This window comes from Bos taurus, chromosome 15, assembly GCF_002263795.3.
Source record: "Bos taurus isolate L1 Dominette 01449 registration number 42190680 breed Hereford chromosome 15, ARS-UCD2.0, whole genome shotgun sequence".
Taxonomy (NCBI): domain Eukaryota; kingdom Metazoa; phylum Chordata; class Mammalia; order Artiodactyla; family Bovidae; genus Bos; species Bos taurus.
In genome coordinates, this window is record NC_037342.1 from 63,770,957 (window position 1) to 63,795,875 (window position 24,919).

Below are 24,919 nucleotides of genomic sequence, written 5' to 3' on the forward strand. Positions count from 1 at the left end.
TCATTGGGTAAATTATGATTACATAGGTTTGAGTTCATATTAACTTATTACTGTATAATGTAAACTTTATCCTACAGAAAAACTTTAAAAATTACTGAAGTGCTTACATTTATTGACAAACCATGCATTTTCACAAAACTAAAATCCAAAATAATTTTTTACCTCAAGGTTTCATTTCACCAGAGACACTCAAAACACCCTATGAAACTAAAATAACATTTCGTATTTCCTTATAATACCAGATTCATTTGTAAATAGGAATAAAAAGAAAAATGAGTTCTAAATAAATGACACAGGAGGCAATAAATTGACACATGACAAGTAAATAAAAGGCTAAAGCACTCCAATACCATTGAAACTGTTTTAATGTTGTTGCAACTCCAAAATGCAACAATCATCAGCTTGTAAAGACCCAAATTTCAAAAATTCATTTTAATTACTCCTTCATACCTATTTTACAAAATAAAGGCAGAAGACATTTTAAATCCTCCTTGTCCTACTTGTGCTATCTATGTTCCTAATTTGTTTTCTATCACTACAGTGTATGTTGCAATTCCCATCAAATGCTATATAAGAAAAAATAAAATAAAATATTAACCTCTGCTTCAATGTACAGTTTCCAGAATCTGCCAGAACTGGGGAACTGGGCAACAAGGCGTTCATAAGTCTTCCGTGCTTTGTCTATAGGTTGATTCTAAAATTGAAAACCAATAAACAGCATTTACAATGTTAGGATTATGAAAATATTATTTACTGCAGAACCAAGTAGTGTGATTGGACCCATAGAGAAGGAAATGTAATCCTATATCACTAAACCTGTGCCTCTCGAATGAGAATGCTCCAAGCGTCAAGGTCATAAGGATTCTCTTCTAATTTCTTTTCGGCTTTCTTCACCTTCTCTGGGACATACTCAGCTGCCTAGGGGGAAGAAAAATAATGAACTCAAGTTACTGTTTTAAAAATCTCAGGACTAATTTAATCCAAGAACAACATATTAGTTCCCAGATGCAGTATCACAATAAGAAGCATGAAAACGTCCTCTTATAAAAGCCTTCATTTTCTGTAATCTAAATCACTTGCATAATAACAAATTCAAATGGACACATACCTAAAAATTAAAACATTTTTAAATTTAAATAAACCCATCTCTTTTTTTATGAAATAAAACACGGCAGCAGTTCTCCAACTTTTTAGACTTGGACCCCTTTTATACTCTAAAAAGTGAGTACACCAAAGAGTTTTCGTTTATGTAGGTTATTTCAGTATTTACCACGTTAGAAATTAAAACGGAGACAAAGTTAGATATTTATTCACATACAAATAATAATAAAAGTATTTACATATTAACATAAATAAAATTTAATGAAAAATAACTTTAAAAATTCATTTAGATGATTATCCTTGTGACATATATTTGCAAATCTGTGTATAATAAATATGGTGGGCTTTAAAGTGCAGCTGGATTTTCACATATGCTTCTGAACTCAACCTACTGCCATATCAAATCATGTAAAAATTCCACTGTACACTCATGAGAATTAAAAGTGAAATAGGCAAATAATGTCTTAAATCTATTATGAAACAGTATGAACTCACAGATCAAAGTCTTAGGAACCCACAAGGTCCCTGGACCAACATTAAGAAACACTGCTATACAGAATTCATCCTGAATCACAATGAAAAAGCATGAAATGACATGAAAACTTTATTTTGACGTAAAAGTTTTAAAAGCATGATTTACAAACTGTATATACAGCAAACTATATGAAACTGTACTTACAACTGTATACAAAAACTATTAAAGAAATCTACAATGAAAGAGACTGAAAAGACTGTAATTGTAAAATAGTAGTCATGTCTGGGTGATGTGTGGTAGATGGACAGCTGACTTCCCCCCCTTTCTCAGTATTTTCTAAACTCTTTAATAAAAGGTGGTTTTATTTTTATTATAGAAATACAATCTTAAAGCCAATACCTAAAAAAGTAGCCAGGACCCATGGCACACATACAAGCATTACTTTTCAAACTGTTGTTCACAATATTATTTTGTACCACAAAAAGAAACGGATACGAAATACGCCAGATAAATTTGCATGAAGTTTTGTTCTGCCTTTGTGGGAGGACTTCCTGAAATCGTAATACAGCAATGCTGTGCTGTGCTGTCATGTCCAACTCTTTGCAACCCCATGGACTACAGCCCGCCAAGGACCTCTGTCCATGGGGATTCTCTAGGCAAGACTACTGGATTGGGTTACCATGCCCTCCTCCAGGGGATCTTCCTAACCCAGGGATCGAACCCAGGTCTCCCACATTGCAGGTGGATTCTTTTACCATCTTAGCCACCACGGAAGCCCAATGTAGCAATAAATATTAGTAATATTCAAGAGAGGGAAGCATTGCCTCTAACATCTCTTCCCCCCTCACCTTCTTCAGTGGCACTTAATATATCACCAAGCAATTCTGTTGAATTACCAGTTGGGGAAAAAATTTTTAAGTCATGTGTTTAGGTGGGAAAAACTACCTGGAAGAAGTATACTTTCCTTTGGAATAAATCAAGTTTCCACCACTGATAAGTACACATTTAGAAAGGAAAATGTGTTTTAAAAGACTAATGTGATTTTCTATCAAAATTATGATGTCCTACTAATACACAAGAGCTTTCAGAAGCTTGCTCAAGAAACTAAAACTGGAAAAGTTTAATAAAGGAAAACCACTGGCCCCACTCATATACTAAACATGATACAGAATAAAAGAGTTCTGCAATGGTGATCAACCAATCACCGGATCAGGATGGTTCAGAAAGAGGATACATGGAAAATTAGCAAATAAAGGTGTTATTTGAAATCAGAATGTTGGGTTATTCAATGCATGATGCTAGAATAACTATCTTAGAACTGCAAAGTCAATAAAAGATGAATCCCAATTTTAACCATTCTATCAAATTAATTTCAGACAAATCAAAAACATTAAAAACAAAAACACAAGAAAGAACCATCAGAAAATGTACTGAAATTTATCTTTGTGTGGGAATGCTCTTTAAAAGCCTTTGAAAAGAGTAAACTTAATTTGTAAAGTTTATTTACATTTGTCCAGGGGGAAAGTATCACAATGAAAGTGAAAAGATGAACTTGAAAAAAATATCCCCAGCACATATGGCAAAATATTAAATTTATTAATATAACATCTAGTCACTAAAACATCAAAAACTAAAGAACAAAATGGGCAAAGTATTCAAACAGCTCATAGAAAAAGAACACTGAACTTTAAACACTGAAAACAAAACAAATATAAGCCATATAAAATATCAAAGGTATTTTATAATTAACACTGCACTGGCAAAGATATTATCAAATCAAATCAGTCCATCCTAAAGGAAATCAGTCCTGAATATTAATTAGAAGGACTGATGCTGAAGCTAAAACTCCAATACTTTGGCCACCTGACGCAAAGAACTGACTCACTGGAAAAGACCCCGATGCTGGGGAAGACTGAAGGCAGGAGTAGAAAGGGACGACAGAATAAGGTGGTTGGATGGTATCACCGACTTGATGGACATGAGTCTGAGCAAGCTCCAGGAGTTGGTAATGGACAGGGAAGCCTGGCGTGCTTCCGTCCATGGGGTCACAGAGAGTCAGACACGACTTAAGTGACTCAACTGACTGACTGAACTGGTCAAGATATGTATAAACAGACATTCTCAAACTGTTGGCAGGAGCAAGCAGTAATACTGACCAAAAGGTAACATGAATATCTGACCCTGCATTCCAGTTCTACTTATCCTACTCTGCTAAGTCACGTTAGTGGTGTCCAACTCTGTGCGACCCCATAGACGGCAGCCCACCAGGCTCCTCTGTCCCTGGGATTCTCCAGGCAAGAACACTGGAGTTGGGTTGCCATTTCCTTCTCCAGTGTGTGAAAGTGAAGTCGCTCAGTCGTGTCCGAGTCTTCGCAACCCCATGGACTGTACCCTACCAGGCTCCTCTGTCTACGGGATTTCCCAGGCAAGAGTACTGGACTGGGGTGCCATTGCCTTCTCCTTATCCTACTCTACATGTATACAAAGATATGCACAGAATACTCAGCTATGTGGCTGTTTGTTGCTGTGCAAGACTAGGAATGATTTAAATAATCAAAAAAAAGAAACTGGTTAAATAAATTATGGAATTTGCAACCACCAAAAGAACAAACAAGGCAGGTCTATAAACAGCAACATGGGACATAATAGCCAGTTAAAAAAAAAGTAGGTGTGGCTGGGGAGATACACGCACACCACATACAAGTGTACTTTACACATCGTATACATACTCTTCTGCTGTTTGAAGTTTTACTGTTCACCTGAAAAATATTTCCTCAGTGCCTATTATGTGCATTGTTTAAGGGGCATCTGGGATACAAAACAAAGACTTTCAGTTTACTTCTTGACAAAACAAATTTTAAAAATATTTTAAAATAAATGAGGGTTTGTAAGATATGAATCATAAAATATTAATGATATTAATGATAAAATAAGTAAATATGATACTTTAAATTACAACCTAAAAATCAGCTAAGCTAATCAAAGCTACTAAAAATAACAATTAGTATTTCAAAGCAGTCTGATGGGAGGCCAAATCATTCAAATTCACGTCTTCAAAATTAACCTACCAAATTAGATAATGTATACTCTACTTATATGCAGAGTACATCATGTGAAATGCCTGGCTGATGAATCACAAGCTGGAATCAAGACTGCCAAGAGAAATATCAACAATCTCAGATATGCAGATGATACCACTCTAAGGGCAGAGTATGAAGAAGAACTAAAGAGCTTCTTGATAAGGGTGAAAGTGGAGAATGAAAAAGCTGGCTTAAAACTCAACATTCAAAAAACTAAGATCATGGCATCCAGTCCTAACACTTCATGGCAAATAGAAGGGGAAAAGTGGAAGCGGTGGCAGATTTTATTTTTGGGGGCTCCAAAATCATTGTTGACAGAGACTGCAGCCATGAAATTAAAAGACACCTGGTTCCTTGGAAGAAAAGCTACGACGAACTAGAGAGCATATTAAAAAGCAGAGACAACACTTTGTCAACAAAGATCCACATAGTTAAAGCTATGGTTTTTCCAAAAGTCATGTACAGATATGAGAGTTGGACCATAAAGAAGGCTGAGCACCAAGGAATTGATGCTTTTGAACTGTGGTGCTGGAGAAGACTCTTTAGAGGCCCCTGAGTAGCAAGGAAATCAAACCAGTCAATCCTAAAGGAAATCAACCCTGAATACTCACTGAAAGGACTGATGTTAAAGTTGAAGCTCCAACACTTTCGTTACTTGATGCAAAGAGCCAATTCACTGGAAAAGACTCTGATACTGGGAAAGATTGAAGGCAAACAGAGAAGAGGGAAGCAGATGAAATGGTTGGATAGCATCACCAACTCAATGAACATGAATTTGACCAAACTCTGGGAAATACTGAAGGACAGGCAAGTCTGGAGTGCTGCAGTTCATGGGGTTGCAAAGAGTTGGACACAACTTAGTGATTGAACAACAACACATACCATAATCTGCAGAACAGAGAAACTCAGAAGATGGCATCTAATATCTGACCAGCATAACTGCAGCAAGGATAAAAGTCTCCTTATGAAATAAAATAAGCCATTCATTTAGTGATTCTCAACCCTGGCAGCACATCAGAATCACCTTGGGTAAAGAGCATTTAAAAAGATACTCAAGTCTCACTCTGGATCATTTGAAATAAAATCTCTAGGAATGAGCCTGAACTGTCACTGTTTTTAAAAAAACTCTTCAGGTCCAATTCAAGAGACATAAGGGATGCAGGTTTGATCCCTGGGTTGGGAAGATTCCCTGGAGAAGGGAATGGCAGCCCAGTCCAGTATTCTTGCCTGGAGAATCCCATGGACAGATGGAGCCTGGCAAGCTGCAGTCCACAGAGTTCGAAAGAGCCAGACATGACAGCATCAAGTGGCACACAGCACCAGGTGGTCGCAATGTGCAGCTGAGTTGAAAGTAAGGGCTCTGGCTCAGTGGTAAAGAATCCACCTGCCAATGCAGGAGACGGGCAACCCACTCCAGTATTCTTGCCTGGTAAACCCTTTGGACAGAGAGACTGGTGGGCTACAGTCCAGGAGGTCACAAGAGTCAGACACGATTTAGCAACTAAACAACAACAAGCAGTTCCAAACTTTTTTTTTTTTTTTGGTACCACTGTACCTTCTTGCCACTGATGTCCGTGGGAACTTTCACAGGATAATGTTCTCAAATATACAAAATAAACTATGTAGGATTCAATTATACTGAAATATAATTATCTAAATATCTTAAAGTTTTACACAGTAACAAACACTTATCACATGAAATCTAGTGAGTCTACTGATGAGTGCTAATAGCACTGTGAATCCTTCTGTCCCAGTCACACAGCTGTTGCTAACAGTACTAGCATGGTTTCTTGCCCACATTCATAATAGAAGGCTTGATTTCAGTTAAAATTAGTGAAAATAGTTTTATTTTGTCCATTCAAGTTCATGGAACACCAAAAATTGTATCAATAGACACCTGGAGGAAGGAGTTACCATGGACTAAGAAGCCCAAGGAAAGGATGATGGATCAAATGTAAAACAAAACATTTATTGACCATCTACTATGTTAGGCACTAATCACCACTCCTTGTTAAATAACCAATAATCCCATTCTATAATAAAAAATATAATTAAATTACATGAATCTGCCCAAAGTCCAGTTAAATCTGGCAGAATTATGAATCAGCTCTTTGCAGAATCTTTTACAATGGTAAATGTTTTCCTCCGGACAAGAATGTAGTCAAATGTTTGTAAAAGAATCTATATATATAATTCTCTATCAACTGAATTAATAGAAGATAACTGAAACGGCCCAGTATCCTCTAGTAGTTAAAGGCCACATTTCTCACAATAAGAAGTCATTCATTGTCACAGATATGAACCAGTTGGGTAACCAAAGAGTGTAACATTTTTGTTTTGTGGTCTGGCTACTGTATTTGCTGTTGAGCAAATGAAAATGGAAGTTTTCTAGAATCAACAAGTAGACTGAGGCTTCATAAAGAACAGAGTTGTATTACTGGGTTGGCCAAAAAGTTCACTTGTCATTTTCCACAACACCTTACAGAAAAACTTGTTCTGGCCAACCCAATATTATTTTCTGAATCTGTTGCCAGATCAGAGAAATAGGTCACTTTAAGAAAACTTGTCTCAAGTTTCTAGTGCCCATTTGTAATGGAATGAGGTCAGAACTCTGTTTAGTTATAGCCAAACAGCCATCTCATGTTTACATGTCCCAAAAACAACTATAAAGAAACTATCAAAATCCAGCTTGTCTTTGGAATACCTGTAATTCTATTATCATCCTATAGGGGGATGTTAATGGGGAATAGGATGGGCCCCAAATCAAATGAGCAGAACAAAGGCTGGACTAGTTCAGTTCCCAATGCATGCACATTTAATGATACTAGTAGGACATTGGGAGCTGCTTTGATTTGCACAATTTTAAAAATCAGAAACATTATAAGACTGTAAGGAGTATACAGATACACATCAACATATACTATTTCAAATGGGTACAAAAATCAGAAAAACTTGTGAAGCAGATGACAGACTTTTTTTGTAGAAGGCAAAAATGCTGCTGAGGAACTACCTGAGTGTGTGTTCTATGAACAATTTTTCTAGTCGTAGAGTATTGCTAAAATACCAACTTCTCTCTGAAGAATTCCCCCATGGACAACTGACTTAAAGGATGGAGGTAGGATACATTATACATGTTTGACTTTTTAATAATAGCTTTATTGAGACAATCAAATTCCATACAATTCACCCATTTAAAATGTAAAATTCAATGCTTAAATTTAGTATATTCACTATCACAATAAATTTTAGAACATTTTTACCACCCTAAATAAAAACCCATACCCATTAACTGGCATTCCCATTTCCCAATCCGTCTAGGCCTATGCAACCACCAATCTGTTTCCATAAATGTGTAGGCATTTCATGTAAATAACACAATGTGTTTTGTTTCTGACTTTCACTTTGCATGTTTTCAAACTTCATGTCTTCATATCAGTACTTTCCAGTGCCAAATATTGAACTGAATGGATATCCCACATTTTACTAAACAGTCGATGGACATTTGGATTATTTCTAGTTTTTGAGTGGAGCTCCTTTTGTATTTTCTTTTTACTTAGGTGTATACCACTCCAGTACTCTTGCCTGGCAAATCCCATGGACGGAGGAGCCTTGTGGGCTGCAGTTCATGGGGTCGCTAAGAGTAGGACACGACTGAGCGACTTTACTTTCCCTTTTCACTTTCATGCACTGGAGAAGGAAATGGCAACCCACCCCAGTGTTTTTGCCTGGAGAATCCCAGAGACAGGGGAGCCTGATGGGCTGCCGTCTGTGGGGTCGCACAGGGTTGGACACAACTGAAGCAACTTAGCATACCCAGAAGTAAAACTGTTATGCCATAAAGCAAACTATGTAACACTCTGAAGAAGTGTCAGACTGTTTTCCAAAGTGACTGAACCATTTTACAGTTCCACCAGTAAAAGGGCTCCAATTTTTCTTACATTCTGACCAACACTTGGTATTATCTACCTTTTTGATAATTTTAAATGACAGTAGAGTGGTATCTCATTGTAGTTTTGATCTTTATTTCACTGGTAGTTAGTGAAGTTCAACACTTTTCATGTTTTTATTGGCTATTTGTATATAGTTAATGTCCTTCCAGATACCTTGCCCATTTTATTTTTTTTGTTATTGCATTGCAAGTGTTTTTACATATTATAGCTATTAGTTAATTATTGGATATATAGTTTACAAAAATTTTCTACCCTTCAGTTGGTTGTCTTTTTACCTTCTTTTTGCTATGGGAAGCTAACTCAGAGAAACAGAACTTACAATATTGTCTCACAGGTTCCATGCATTATTTCAATGGTTCTCAAACTTCTTATAGAGAATCACTTTGCAGTCTTACAACTGAGGAACTAGAGACACTTTATAAAATGTGGGTCAAATCTATCAATATTATATTAGAAATTAAAACTGCAAAAATTTTAATGTTAATTCATTTAAAAATAAATTTCTAATTTTAGTTAAAAATATTTTCCAGGACAACAACAAATTAGTGAAAATGATGTCACTGTTTTACATTTTTGTGATCTCTTTAACATCTGGCTTCTGCTTTCAATCTGCTGCAATATATCATTTTTGATGAAGACCAAAAAATACAATTATGTAGTCTGAAAAAGAAGAAGCATTTTTAATAATCTTTTCTTACAATTGTCATGTGTCATGGATATGCCACATAGCTTCTGGGAAAGTGAGGCTGCAAACCACCGTCTATACAATAGTTTAATTTATATTAGGTGGTTGTCAATAGGGTGGGGTGTGGAGAAGTGACAGACATTTATATTAATGATTTTAAATGTATCAGTCAGCTCAGTTCAGTCACTCAGTTGTGTGCAACTCTTTGTGACCTCATGGACTGCAGCATGCCAGGCCTCCCTGTCCATCACCAACTCCCAGAGTTTACTCAAACTCATGTCCACTGAGTCAGTGATGTGTATAATCTAACTTAATTTCTTCTTTCCATTTCCACCAGGGAAGTAAAACTTGGGACAGGAAAAAAAAAAAAGTACTTCACTTTCTTCAAATAGCTATTTTTGTGATATATGGAGAGAGTGTTATGCTGGAGGTCATATGTAAATTAAATTCAAATAGAAGTCAGTGAAAATTTAAACCAAGTGATAAAAATCAAAAGTATGTAGAGAGGGATATAGTAAGTTAAAGAATGTAAAGCTACATCAGCTTTTTGACCAAGAGTTTCGATGATCTTTGCAACAGAACTAGCAGAGTCACAAAACTAGTTTTATAATGAGTATTTTCCATTCATGAGTGACTAAATATAGTAGGGACTACCAGACCACCTGACCTGCCTCTTGAGAAACCTATATGCAGGTCAGGAAGCAACAGTTAGAACTGGACATGAAACAACAGACTGGTTCCAAATAGGAAAAGGAGTATGTCAAGGCTGTATATTGTTACCCTGCTTATTTAACTTCTATGCAGAGTACATCATGAGAAACGCTGGGCTGGAAGAAGCACAAGCTGGAATCAAGATTGCTGGAAGAAATATCAATAACCTCAGATATGTAGATGACATCACCCTTATGGCAGAAAGTGAAGAGGAACTAAAAAGCCTCTTGATGAAAGTCAAAGAGGAGAGTGAAAAAGTTGGCTTAAAGCTCAACATTCAGAAAACGAAGATCATGGCATCTGGTCCCATCACTTCATGGCAGGTAGATGGGGAAACAGTGGAAACAGTGTCAGCCTTTATTTTTGGGGGCCCCAAAGTCACTGCAGATGGTGATTGCAGTCATGAAATTAAAAGACGCTTACTCCTTGGAAACAAAGTTATGACCAACCTAGACAGCATATTCAAAAGCAGAGACATTACTTTGCCAACAAAGGTCCATCTAGTCAAGGCTATGGTTTTTCCAGTGGTCATGTATGGATGTGAGAGTTGGACTGTGAAGAAAGCTGAGCGCAGAAGAATTGATGCTTTTGAACTGTGGTGTTGGAGAAGACTCTTGAGAGTCCCTTGGACTGGCAAGGAGATCCAACCAGTCTATACTAAAGGAGATTGAAACTCCAATACTTTGTTTGGCCACCTCATGCAAAGAGTTGACTCATTGGAAAAGATCCTGAGGCTGGGAGGGATTGGGGGCAGGAGAAGGGGACGACAGAGGATGAGATGGCTGGAATGCATCATCGACTCGATGGACATGAGTCTGAGTGAACTCTGGGAGTTGGTGATGGACAGGGAGGCCTGGCATGCTGCAATTCATGGGGTCACAAAGAGTTGGACACAACTGAGCGAATGAACTAGTAACTGATAAATATAGTAGGGAGAGAAAAATCAGTTAAATACTATCAAAGGCCTCAGTTCAGTTCAGTTGCTTGACTAGACGGACCTTTGTTGGCAAAGTATATCTCTGCTTTTGAATATGCTGTCTAGGTTGGTCATAACTTTCCTTCCAAGGAGTAAGCGTCTTTTAATTTCATGGCAGCAATCACCATCTGCAGTGACTTTGGAGCCCCCAAATATAAAGTCTGACATTGTTTCCACTGTTTCCCCATCTATCTGCCATGAAGTGATGGGACCAGATGCCATGATCTTTGTTTTCTGAATGTTGAGCTTTAAGCCAACTTTTTCACTCTCCTCTTTCACTTTCATCAAGAGGCTTTTTAGTTCCTCTTCACTTTCTGCCATAAGGGTGGTGTCATCTGCATATCTGAGGTTATTGATATTTCTTCAGCAATCTCGATTCCAGCTTGTGCTTCTTCCAGCCCAGCGTTTCTCATGATGTACTCTGCATAGAAGTTAAATAAGCAGGGTGACGATATACAGCCTTGACGTACTCCTTTTCCTATTTGGAACCAGTCTGTTGTTTCATGTCCAGTTCTAACTGTTGCTTCCTGACCTGCATACAGGCTTCTCTAAGAGGTAGGTCAGGTGGTCTGGTATTCCCATCTCTTTCAGAATTTTCCACAGTTGACTGTGATCCAGACAGTCAAAGACTTTGGTGTAGTCAATAAAGCAGAAATAGATGTTTTTCTGGAACTCTCTTTGCTTTTTCCATGATCCAGCAGATGTTGGCAATTTGATCTCTGTTTCCTCTGCCTTTTCTAAAACCAGCTTGAACATCTGGAAGTTCATGGTTCACATACTGCTGAAGCCTGGCTTGGATAATTTTGAGCATTACTTTACTAGCGTGTGAGATGAGTGCAATTGTGCAGTCGTTTGAGCATTCTTTGGCATTGCCTTTCTTTGGGATTGGAATGAAAACTGACCTTTTCCAGTCCTGTGGCCACTGCTGAGTTTTCCAGATTTGCTGGCATATTGAGTGCAGCACTTTCACAGCATCATCTTTCAGGATTTGGAATAGCTCACTTGGAATTCCATCACCTCCACTAGCTTTGTTTGTAGTGATGCTTTCTAAGGCCCACTTGACTTCACGTTCCAGGATGTCTGGCTCTAGGTGAGTGATCACACCATCATGATTATCTGGGTCGTGAAGATCTTTTTTGTACAGTTCTTCTGTGTATTCTTGCCACCTCTTCTTAATATCTTGTGCTTCTGTTAGGTCCATACCATTTCTGTCCTTTATCGAGCCCATCTTTGCATGAAATGTTCCCTTGGTATCTCTAATTTTCTTGAAGAGATCTCTAGTCTTTCCCCTTCTGTTGTTTTCCTCTATTTCTTTGCATTGATCGCTGAAGAAGGCTTTTAATCTCTCCTTGCTATTCTTCGGAACTCTGCATTCAGATGCTTATAACTTTCCTTTTCTCCTTTGCTTCTCGCTTCTCTTCACAGCTATTTGTAAGGCCTCCTCAGACAGCCATTTTGCTTGTTTGCATTTCTTTTCCATGGGGATGGTCTTGATCCCTGTCTCCTGTACAATGTCACAAGCCTCTGTCCATAATTCATCAGGTACTCTGTCTATCAGATCTAGTCCCTTAAATCTATTTCTCACTTCTACTGTATAATCAGAAGGGATTTAGGTCATACCTGAATGGTCTAGTGGTTTTCCCTACTTTCTTCAATTTAAGTCTGAATTTGGCAATAAGGAGTTCATGATCTGAGCCACAGCCAGCTCCCGGTCTTGTTTTTGCTGACTGTATAGAGCTTCTCCATCTTTGGCTGCAAAGAATATAATCAACCTGATTTTGGTGTTGACCATCTGGTGATGTCCATGTGTATAATCTGCAACGTTTTTCTCCATTTATTTTATCAATGTATTCAAAACCAACTTTGAAGGTCCAAGTATCTTCAATCCCTAACCTAAGTGGTTTACAAACTCATTTACTTAAATATTACTGTGATACTCATTTCCAATGAAGATTTTCAGCCTTACCTACAGAATCTATTACAACATATCTAAAATTGAGGTACAGGCAATAATGAAGCACCTAAGTGAATATGATACAATGGACCACTGACTCCATGTTGAGAACCACCACCTAATCCATCTGTTCTATAAATACGTGTTTCCCCAAATGTTGTTTCCTCAAAAATAAAGCAGAATCAGACCCAAGTCATTCCTTTTGTTGTTGTTGTTAAAATATTAAGAAAACTGCAAATACTAAATGTTTCAACTCGTAAGTTTCTCTTGGTAGTCTTTTTCCAAAATCAAAACTAGACTAGAGTAGTACTCTGCAAGACTATTCAAGAAGTAACTAAGCCAATTCATATGCCTAAGGCATCCAGAACTAAGGTGACATTAGTACTGGATGCCAGCCTAGTCCTATGTTCCTTTACCAGTGCGACAAAACTACTAGATGTTTTCAGTGAACAAATCTGAATATATATCCTGCATATAATCCCTTCAAATCTTTCAAAAACTTAAATCTACTAAACGTACAACCATTTCAAAAACTTAGAATAAGCAGGCTAACAGTTATTGGTCTAAATAATTATACTTATCATACTTGCTTCTTACATTTGTTTATTCATTCGCTAGGAAACAAACAGCTTCGAAGTATTTGTTTTATACATAAAAATCTTAATCTTTTAGAATGTGAAAAACGCAGCTTCTTTTGATCAGGAGGGACCAAAATATTAATTTATTTGATAAGCTAAGTGAAACACTAGAAAGACAACAATTAAGAATACTTTTACCTTTCGGGTTTTAATAAAAATTTACTGCCTATTATAAACTATCCATTAATCTAAAATTAGGTTAAACATTTGCCCAACTAAAATCTCTTTTAAAATCAATCTCACACCATTACCAACTATTCATTAAAAACAAGAAGACTCAAATTCACAACTAGGTCTTGTCTAAAAAAGAATAAAGATTTAGAGATAATGGCAGAAAAGTCGAAAACTATGAATTGTTTTTTGCAATCATCCACTTAATAGATACAAACATCTGAATAGATTTTACCATTCTGGAAGGCCTATCTAGGATGCAAATTTTTGTGTTCCTAAGGAAGAGAGAATGCAGTCTCGTCTAACACAACCTCCCTCTGTTGTACTTTTCAGGAAAACCAGTACTGTAAACACAGATCTATCTCTCTTAGGAACAATTACTGCCAGATATAGTATCCTCTATAGTAAATTTCCTCAAGAAATATTAACAATAAGATCAAATCAACCTTGCCTGTCCAAAACTGTTACACTAAGTATCACTTAAAACAGGACAGGGGAAAGTTAGAAAAGGCTATTACAGAAAGATTTTGTTAAAAACAGATAAAAATAATTGTATCCAAAGAAAAGACTATCATATAACGTATATTCTTGGCTTTTTCACTTCCTCTTCTAACCTTCACACACATCCCACTTAGGTTTAAAATAGGCACTATTTCCTTTTAACCACTACTAGATACTAATCGTTACTCAACAAAATAAGTCAGGTTTCAACAGTTTTATCTTTCTTTCCTAATTAATAAGTACAAAATAGAACACATATTTCTCATATTTTCTATATCTTCCTAAACTTATTTTTCACCAAAAGCAAAACACTTCTATGGCCCTGAATTCTCCTCTTTGTTAAGAACTTTATTAGCCATTAATTTGAGCTTCTTCAAGTCACATAATTCTTCCCCCCACCCCTCCAAAGTAAAGATCATTCTCTTTATACTTCAGGCCTTCCTAACTCTAGGACAGGCTATGAATTGTTTGAAAACTGAAATCTTATTTCTGAAAGACAAAAGTGTAGAATCAGAAGTTTAGGGACTTAAAGCTTCATCGGAATTGACTTGGCCAAATACATTTCTCCCTTCCTCTTTTTCTGTTGGTCAACAAAACTTTAGAAACCATTCACTCTTATGCCCAAAATACTTTATTTTGTATTATCAGTAATTATAAGCACCTATCTTCCCAAGAAGATACAATTCTATAAAATTTTCTAACATATAGCATATGGCCTGAGTGCAAAAATTTATCCATTTCACCTTTAATTACCAAAACAGTGATCTAGGTTTTTAAGGTGAATAAGGCAACCCTTTGAATTCTAAACTCAGTGAACGAACTCGAAATAGCCTATTAAATGCTGTAGAGGTGGCGCACAAGGTAAAATGATGTGAAGAATGAGATCAAAAGTTGAATCAAGCAATTAGAAAAAAGTGTACAAGATAAAAATAGAGCCATAATTCCACGGGGGAACCAGATGTGCTTTTGTCAGGGGGGAAATCTATATGCATGTGGTTCTGTCATGACTAAACTGGCAAAAACAGTAAACACGAGGCTCCAGAATATCCACCAACACTGCAAAGTAATTTAAACAGCACTCTAAATGTAAAACAGAACATCCTTACAAGAGTTAAAAAAAAACCACACACAATAAACCTCACTCTTGATTTTGCTTGTCTACAATCATTTCCCTCTTTCAAAGAGCACAAATCCAGAGATTCAGTACCAAGAAATGACCATCTATATTTTTGAATACATTTCAAATTATGAATTTGAATTATGAATACATAATTTTGAATAACAAATGTAAAATATTATCAGGTTTACTGAACAAATTATCATTTTTTTTGAGTTTCAATGCTAAACAGCTAAAAGAAATCTACAATTCATATCTCGAAGGAGGGAAACCCCTTGGCATCTTTCCAAAGCAAATCCACCATTCAGAGTGGTTTTGATCTTCTTCTCATTATTCAAGTTTTGTTTAGTCTTTTTTTCCCCCTTGTCCATCATCACTCAATTTTCCCAAATTTTCACTGACTGTTGCCTTACACATCAAGCAAGCTAGCTGATTCATATTTTTGATCATGTCACCCTTCAAGGTATTAACCACTGTTCCAGTTAAAAGTTGAATAATATCATATCTGGGATTTGCTTCAAAGTAATGGAGGTGGGGGGCTTCCCAGGTGGCTCAGTGGTAAAGAATCTACCTGCCAAGTAGGAAATGCGGTTTCGATCCCTGGGTTGGAAGATCCCCAGAATAAGGAAATGGCAACTCACTCCAGTCTTCTTGCCTGGGAAATCCCAAGGACAGAGAAGAGTGGCAGGCTACAATCTATGGGATTGCAAAAGAGTCAGACATGACTTATTGACTAAATAACAACAACAAATGGAGGTGGGAAGAGTAAGTGAAAGTATGGAGAAAACAGGTTTAGCTGTGGCAAAGCTCTGTAATAGAAGCATCATATACTATTCTTTTTTTCTTGCATGTTTGAAATATATCTTTAAAAAATTCAAAAGATTATATGAAGATAATTCTTTGTTGGTCATCAGATGTCAAAAAATGTCTTACAGACTGATGGAAAAAATATATAGGATACAGGAAGCACCATAAAAGTTAGGACAAGTTAAGCATTAAAAAAAAAAAGTTATAGCTGAATTTAACATAGTAAATTCAGAAAACACCATAAATCCACAGCAATATTCAATCTTTAAAAAGGAGGGGAAAAGAAAACAGGAATTTCTTCTTTGAGGAAAAGTATGAGCCAGTAAGTAGAGACAGAATAGAATTTTTTTTTAAAAAATCACAATTTGCCATTTCCAAGGAAATAACTTATTTATTCAAGGATTATCAATTGACAATAAATAACTAGATACAAGGTTATTGAGGAACACAGTTATCGACCCACAGATTACTAACTGCAAAGGGGGAAATAATCCTTTACAATGAAAAGACCCAGCAGTCATTACCCTAACCAAGTGAACAAACTTAAACCATTGCTGACAGAGGAATAACCTAGCATGAAGTGCTTTTTGATGTGATGCTGTATTATACACAAAAATATTTAACCTGAGTATTATCAAAGCTCTGAGTTTAGACAGAACTGTTACTTTCCAGGAAATACAGAAGATGAAAGAACAAGTTAAATGATACCTCACACACACACATCAAATAAACCCAGACAGAAAATGAGAAGTTCTACAAGAGAACTGTTCTGGATTCTTCAAATAGACAATAAATATCCTAGGCGACAAAAAATAGAGGGACTATTCAAGAGACATAATCAAATGATGCAAATAACCTACATTATAGATTCTGATTTTTAAAATAATAAAACCCTCTGAATCACACTGCCTTCTGGAGAAACTGAGGAAATCTGAATATGAACTAATTTTTAGAAGTAATACGGTATTACTATTAATTTTCTTAGATGGGAAATGGTATAATAGTTATAAAATAGCATTAAGGTCTTTATACTGTATAAGAGAAGCTGAAATAAGGGGGGCTGAATATGTGTTGACTTACTTTCAAATAAACATGTACAAGATATAAAGCAAATATGGCAAACACTCAACAACTGTGGATTCTAGGTGAAGACCTGTACTATAGGCATTCACTGCACTTATGTCCTAAACTTGGCACATAAAACTAATGGGTGAAACTTTTTTCAAAAAATTACCACTGTCTCTCCCACTTAAAACACCACAGTTCTCAGTTGAAAAGGTCATGGCACCATTTCAGTGTGTTTACAATTTTAGATAAATTTAAGAATTAACAATGAATTCGTGAAACTTTCAACGAAAACCTTAATACATTACTCCTCCTCCACTTGCAGTTAACAAAACATGAACCCAGAAAAAGGGTAGTATATGTAAACACATATGACGTAACAATTTAAAGACTGCAAATCTGGGGCATTCTAACAGGATGTAAAATGTAAATACTGAAAATTTCAGGACAGAAATTTGTCGACAAGCAAACACAAAATTCAGTTTATCCAAACTTGAACGACAATAAAATTTATAGTCACTCTATTCTATTCAGTAGAAACATTTCAATTTTGCCTCATCTCTGTCAGCCTCCAAGAACACTTCCCACTCCACAAGCCGGGCACTTGAAAAACGGAAACGTAAGTGTATTTCGTTGCTATGGCAATGGGAAATTTCAAGAACTCGAACTTGAAATCTGCAGTCTATCTAGCCTCCATTTTAAAAACCATTTACCTAAACATACTAAACATAAATCGAAAAAAAAAAAAAAACCTGACATCTTTCATAAAATATCAGTTTCCTCTTTCAAACTAAAAGGTAAAGACTATCCTACAAAATTCTGAATAAAAAGCAAAAGGAACAGATCATTTAACAAAAACCCTGAATTTTTTAATACTTATATGTCACATATCCAGTACTAAAACAGCTGTTTTTATTTACAGTGTCCATATCGAACTTCTCATTTCTGATATATCAAACTCTACAATTATCTGTGTCGTTGGAAAAACGAAAATGAAATACTAAGGGAGGGAGCGGGAGAAAGCCACAGAATTCCCAACTTGGCATAACGATCCACTCCTAAACTGCTTCCTCCCTCATTCGCTCTGGCGAGAATCTATTTCTTCAGATCAGTTTCATCTCAAATTATTTCTCAAACTAGTAACCAGTTTTTGAGTACAGTGTATATCGGAAAGACGGTTGGAGAGAAAGAACACTTTCAAGTTTTTCGAAAACAGCGAGTACACGTTAAAATAATCCATTCCTAACCCCTAAACACCAAAATGGTATTAAAGGAAAGAATCTCACCGGCTAAGTCCCATAAACCTAAACAGGACGAAGTAGTTTCCCAGCTATTGTCTAAATCAAATATTTGTTCATATTAACCTCTAAGACAGAGAAGCCAAAAAAGTTTCAAATCTCAGTCAGATCTCGCTCCCCATTCCCACGTACTTCTGTACCCAGCCCTTGGGATTCATTAAACCCCTGATTCCTTCCTCAAGCGAATATGGCTGGAGTACTCGGACGAACAGAGACGTGGAGAGAAGAGGTCGCCACGAGGCCCCACCACTCTCCTTCCTCACCTGCTCCGTGGCTCCGTCTCCTGACATGGCCTCAGCCGATTAGAATTACGAACTGGCCCGCGATGCCAAGCTAGAAAAGAAAAATTAAACTAAAAACCACCCCAAACCAGTAAAGTTGCCCCCTGCCCTGCGGAGCCAGACGGCCAACACGAATCGCCACCGCCCACTCAGATATGAATTAAAATGGCTCCGTCCCGGCCGGCCGAGTAGGGGATGTGGCTTCTGCATTAACTTCCGGGGCAGTGGGCAGAGCTAAGAGCGCAAACTCCTAGGTTACTCAACCGCGCAGAAGCAGAAAGACCCCAGGGGGCGGGTCTAGTGCCTGTACTGACGTCACAGCCCTGCACTAGCGAGGCTCTTCTCGAGAGAGCTGCAACCGGCTGGGAGGCGGGAAACTGTTTCTCTTGGAGGCTTCTACGCCTTTTGCAATTTAATTATCAACCTGCGGAGCCGGGCTCTTACCTGTTAAAGCCTGAAATCGGTTCAGTTCAGGCAAACTGGCCATCTTATGGATCAGTGCTTAGTGTTAAATTTCTTGTTGTTCGTCGCTCAGTCACGTCCGATTCTTTGCGACCCTGCAGCAAGCCAGGCTTCCCTGTTCCTCACTATCATCCGGAGCTTGTTCAAACTCATGTCCAATGAGTCGATATTTTAGAGATGAGGAATCTATAGAGTTTTCTATGGTCTCAGCTAAGGTGCTTCACACTTTTCCCGGTATGAGGGGAACAGATCAAGCCAATGTTTATTTATGCACTACTCATGTGTCAAAGATTTGAAGTCTGTAAGGGCTGGGTTTAAGCTTGCCACCCCATCATGGTTTTTGGTTAATAGCAGTGAGGCTCTAGAATCAGACATGGAACAACTGATTGGTTCAAAATTCGGAAAGGAGTACATCAAGGCTGTATACTGTCACCCTGCTTATTTAATGTCTATGCAAAGTGTTGTTCAGTCACTCAGTCGTGTTCTTCTCTTTGCGACCCCATGGACTACATCATGCCAGGCTTCCCCGTCTTTCACCATCTCCCAGAGCGTGAATACGTCTTGTGAAATGCTATCTTGCAAAATGCTGGGCTGGATGAATCACAAGCTGGAATCAAGATTGCTGGGGAAAATATCAACAACCTCAGATACGCACATGATACCACTTTAATGGTAGAAAGTGAGGAGGAACTAAAGAGCCTCTTGATAAAGGTGAAAGAGTGAGAAAGCTGGCTTAAAACTCAACATTCAAAAGTCTAGGATCATGACATACAGTCCCATCACTTCATGGCAAATAGAAGGGGGAAATGTGCAAGCTATCAGATTTCATTTTGTTGGGTACCAAAATCACTGAGGACGGTGACTAGAGTCATGAAATTAAAAGACACTTGCTCCTTGGAAGACTAGCTATGACAAACCTAGACAGTGTATTAAAAAGCAGAGACATCACTTTGTCAACAAAGGTCCGTATAGTCAAAGCTATGGCTTTTCTGGTAGTTGTGTATGGATGTGAGAGTTGGACCATAAAGAAGGCTGAGCGCAGAAGAATTGATGCTTTCAAACTGTGGTGCTGGAGAAGACTCTTGACAGTCCCTTGTATAGCAAGGAGATCAAACCAATCAATTCTAAAGGAAATCAACCCTGAATATTCATTGGAAGAACTGATGCTGAAGGTAAGGCTCCAGTACTTTGGCCACCTGATGCAAAAAGCTGATTCATTGGAAAAGACCCTGATCCTGGGAAAATTTAAGGGCAAGAGGAAAAGGGGCCAACAGAGGATGAGATGGTTGGATGGCATTACTGACTCAGTGGACATGAGTTTGAGCAAACTTGGGGAGATAATGATGGATAGAGAAGCCTGGTGCTGCAGTTCATGAGATCACAAAGAGTCGAACATGAGTTAGTGGCTGAACAACAACAACTGGAGCTAGACCATTACTTTTTTTAATTCATTTACTTTAATTGGAGGCTAATTACTTTACAATATTGTAGTGGGTTTTGCCATACATTGACATGAATCAGACGTGGGTGTACATGTGTTCCCCATCCTAAACCCCTCTCCCACCTCCCCATCCCATCCCTCAGGGTCATTCCAGTACACCAGCCCTGAGCACCTTGTCTCATGCATCGAACCTGCACTGGTGATCTGTTTCACATATGATAATACACATGTTTCAATGCTATTCTCTCAAATCATTCCACCTTCGTCTTCTCCCACAGAGTCCAAAAGACTGCATTAATGTGAATCCTGGTTTCATCTCTTGCTAGATGGGTAATCTTGGTGAGTGACCATGGTCAATAAAACATCTCTGTCCCTCAGTTTCCTTGCCTACAAATAGGAATGACAGTAATACCTGCATTGTTTTTTTAGACGGAAGGGCATGTGGATCTTAGTTCCCTGACCAGGGAAGGAACCTGAGCCCTGGGAAGTGAAAGCATGGAGTCCTAACTGCTGGACCATCAGGGGATTCCTAGTACCTGCAATTCCAATAAGTTATACATGATAAAGTGCTTGGAACTGTACTTGACGTAGTCCAGGATTAAGTGAGAGCAAGTCTTCGGAACTCTTTCCCATTCACAGATCATCATAAGACTTATTCCATGCTCTTGGCTATGGTGCCATATGGCCCAAAGTAAAATGCTCAGCCTTTCTCATACACTCCTTGTTCTTTTCAGTCTCCTCTGCCACTGCTCTTGTTTCCACATCTGCCCTTTTCACAGCCTGAACTCTAACTCTTCAGAGTAAACACATGAGCACAGGGTGTGTATTAGAGATATTTATTGCACCATCCAGCTATAGAGGACTAGTTTTCTACGATAAACTCTCTGTCTCTTTTATCTTCTATATCTCCATTATCCTATGTTCTAAGACCCCTAGTAGATACTTGAAACTGGATAGTAGCAAACCCTATATATTCTATTTTTTCCTGTACAAGTATATCTATGTTATCATAGTTTAATTTATAAATTATGAATAGTAAAAGATTAAGAATAATAAAGCAATCATAACACTGTGATAAATGTTGTATGAATTGCATTCATTCACCTACTTGTGCACTTATTCTCTTTCAAAATATATGCTTGTACAAAGTAAATGCCTTTTCCACCTTAACTAAGCACCTATCACATACTGTGGCCATAAACTTTGCAGTTTGAGGTACAACAGTAAAAGTAGAATGAATTTATTTTTCCTTCTTCACAATTTCACAGATACAGGATTTGTTCTTACCATGGATCTTAGCAACCTCAGCACACAATATTTTTCCTTCCTTTAATAAGGCAAGAACTTTCACATTTTCATTTAAAGAAAGCACATTACAACTTCTTCTGGCATATGCAAATTGCAGGCCTCACTACTCTTGCGTTTGGGGGCCATTCTTAAGTAAAATAAGGGTTAACTGAACACAAGCACTGAGATACCCCCTCAATCAATCTGATAACAAAAAGGGAGGGCTAAGTGGCACCATGGAGAAGGCAATGGCACTCCACTCCAGTACTCTTGCCTGGAAAATCCCATGGACGGAGGAGCCTGGTAGGCTGCAGTCCATGGGGTCGCTAAGAGTCGGACATGACTGAGCGACTTCACTTTCACTTTTCACTTTCATGCATTGGAGAAGGAAATGGCAACCCACTCCAGTGTTCTTGCCTGGAGAATCCCAGGGACGGGGGAGCCTGGTGGGCTGTCATCTCTGGGGTTGCACAGAGTCGGACATGACTGAAGCGACTTAGCAGCAAGTGTCACCAAATTTCATCATGCTGCTCAGAATGATGCAGGACTTAAAACTCAAGAATTCTTTTTGGAATTTTCCATTTAATATATTCAGACCAAGATTGATTACAGGTAACTGAAACTGTGGATGGACTGGGGAAGGGGAGGCAGAGACTACTGTACATCATAAGACGTCTCTACAATGGAATGTCATGTAGCTAGTAAACTGATGCTAAGGTACAGTTACTGACAGAGACATCCATGATATTGTAAAGTGAAGAAACAATACAAAAATAGTGTATGTATGTATATGTATATATACATATATATATGTATATATACACATACAGGAAGATCCCCTGGAGGAGGGGATGGCAACCCACTCCAGTATGCTTGCCTGGAAAATTCCATGGACAGAGAATGAGCTACAGTCCATAGCCTCGCAGAGAGTTGGACATGACTGAATCGACTTAACACACACATATATACACATATGTACGTGTACAGTCAATCTTCCATATCTGTGGATCCTGTATCCTTAGAGTTAACCAACTGTGGATTGAAAATATTCTTTTAAAAAATCCTGAAACTTCCAAAGAGCCAAACTTGAATTTGCTGCTGCTCACAACAATTTACGTAGAATTTACATTGTCTTTACAACTACTTACAGAGCATTTACATTGTATTAGGTATTATAAGTAATCTAGAAGTGATGTAAAGGATGTTCATAGGTTAAATGCAAATAGTATAACATTTTATATAAAACACTTTGAACATCCACAGATTTTGGTGTCTGTTGGATGCAGGAGGGTGGACCCACTGTATATATAGTGCCTCAAAGCATTAACAGTAGTTACAGTAAGTCCCCTACAGATGAAGCTTTAAGTTTTGAACTTTCATAGATGCGAGTGCACACAGAGAAAGGATGGAGACAAGAGGAAGAAGTAACTGAAGAACCGAAGAGATTCCCAATGCAGGAAGTAGCAAGGGGATTTTCTTTATTTGAGGAGGCCTGTTAGTTTTGGAGGCACAGGACCCAGACATGATTGGCCATGGCATTTAAGCTGGGTAAGAAGGAGAAATGAGGGCGCCAAAAGTGAACAACAGTAGCATCTCTAGATTTGAGGACCTCTGGTGGCATTAAAGAGTCCTCTAGAATGGGAATTCCCTGGTGCTCCAGTGGTTAGGACTCCATGCTTTCACTGCTAATGTGTCATGTGGCCAAATTGAATAAATAAATAAAATAAAGGGTCTCTAGATAGAAGGAGGACTGAGCTAGAAAGATAGAAGGTGGTGATCAAAGAACTGAAATGCAAAAAAATGAGATTACAGGGAATCTGTAGTTTTCCATGATGACAAAATCTAGGGTGTGACCATAGAAGTGAATGCCTAAAAAATAAATAAATAAATAAATAAGAAGTGAATGGCTGAGGTAGATTTGAGGACAAGGTCATTAGAGATGTGTTCAAAAAATTGCAAAGTGTTGGTGTGGGAAGTTTTCTCTAGGCATACATTGAACAAGAACTAACAAAGGAGCTATACTAATAAGTCAGGAACTAAAATCTTTGAGAAATAGGAAGAACATATTTCCAAATGTTAATAACAATATTCAGTTCAGTTCAGTTCATTTGCTCAGTCATGTCCGACTGTTAGTGACCCCATGGACTGCAGCACACCAGGCTTCCCTGTCCATCACCAGCTCCCGGAACTTACTCAAACTCATGTCCATAGACTCAGTGATGCCATATTACTACTGTTAAACACTCTAAGGAAGGAAGTATAGAGTTTTTCCGTTAGAGGTTCTTAAACTTTTGGTTTCAAGATCATTGTAAACTCTTAAAAATTATTGAAGACCATATAGAAATAAAAACTGATAAAATGTCAAAATATGTATTAAGTAAATTAAAAATAATATCATTACAAGTAAACATACATGTTGTACATTCATGAAAAATAACTGTATTTTCCAAAACAAAAAATTAGTGAGAAGAATGGCATTTTGCAAATTTCCTTAATGTCTGGTTTAATAGAAACAGCTGGATTCTCAACCTGTTTCTGAATTTAATACATTCACATGTCATTTAGCCTCTGGAAAACTTCCCTGTATGCTCATCAGAGAATGAGAGTGAAAAATGACTTACACATTATTGTGATATATTTTGATCTTGTGGATACCCTGAAAGATCTAGACATGCCTGTAGCAAGATATGGTAGCTTCTAGGCCTATCTCAAAAAGCCCCACTTGCTCAGAGCTCCCCTTCAAGCTAGATAATCTCAGCACACACTAGCCTCAACATTAATCAAAATGTTACTGGTATTTTCGCTGTAGTGTTTTCATATATGTTATCTTAATTTTTATTTTTTAAGCAATGAGAGGAATTTTTTCGCTCACCAAGGAAAATTTGAACAGCCAAATTATGTGAAAAAGCAAGGAAATCT

General features: G+C 37.6%; 1 protein-coding gene across 1 annotated transcript in view; it reads right to left on the bottom strand.

Moving 5' to 3' along the window:
- The window catches only part of CSTF3 (cleavage stimulation factor subunit 3), a 67,433-nt gene extending 48,591 nt beyond the window's left edge, over positions 1-18,842 (bottom strand). The window contains exons 1-3 of the mRNA NM_001099700.1: positions 18,793-18,842; positions 817-918; positions 599-694 (exon numbers count right to left, since the gene is read on the bottom strand). Coding sequence (NP_001093170.1) covers positions 599-694; positions 817-918; positions 18,793-18,819 — 225 coding nt within the window. The 5' untranslated portion in view covers positions 18,820-18,842. The remainder of the gene's footprint in view (positions 1-598; positions 695-816; positions 919-18,792) is intronic.
- Positions 18,843-24,919: the final 6,077 nt, after the last annotated feature.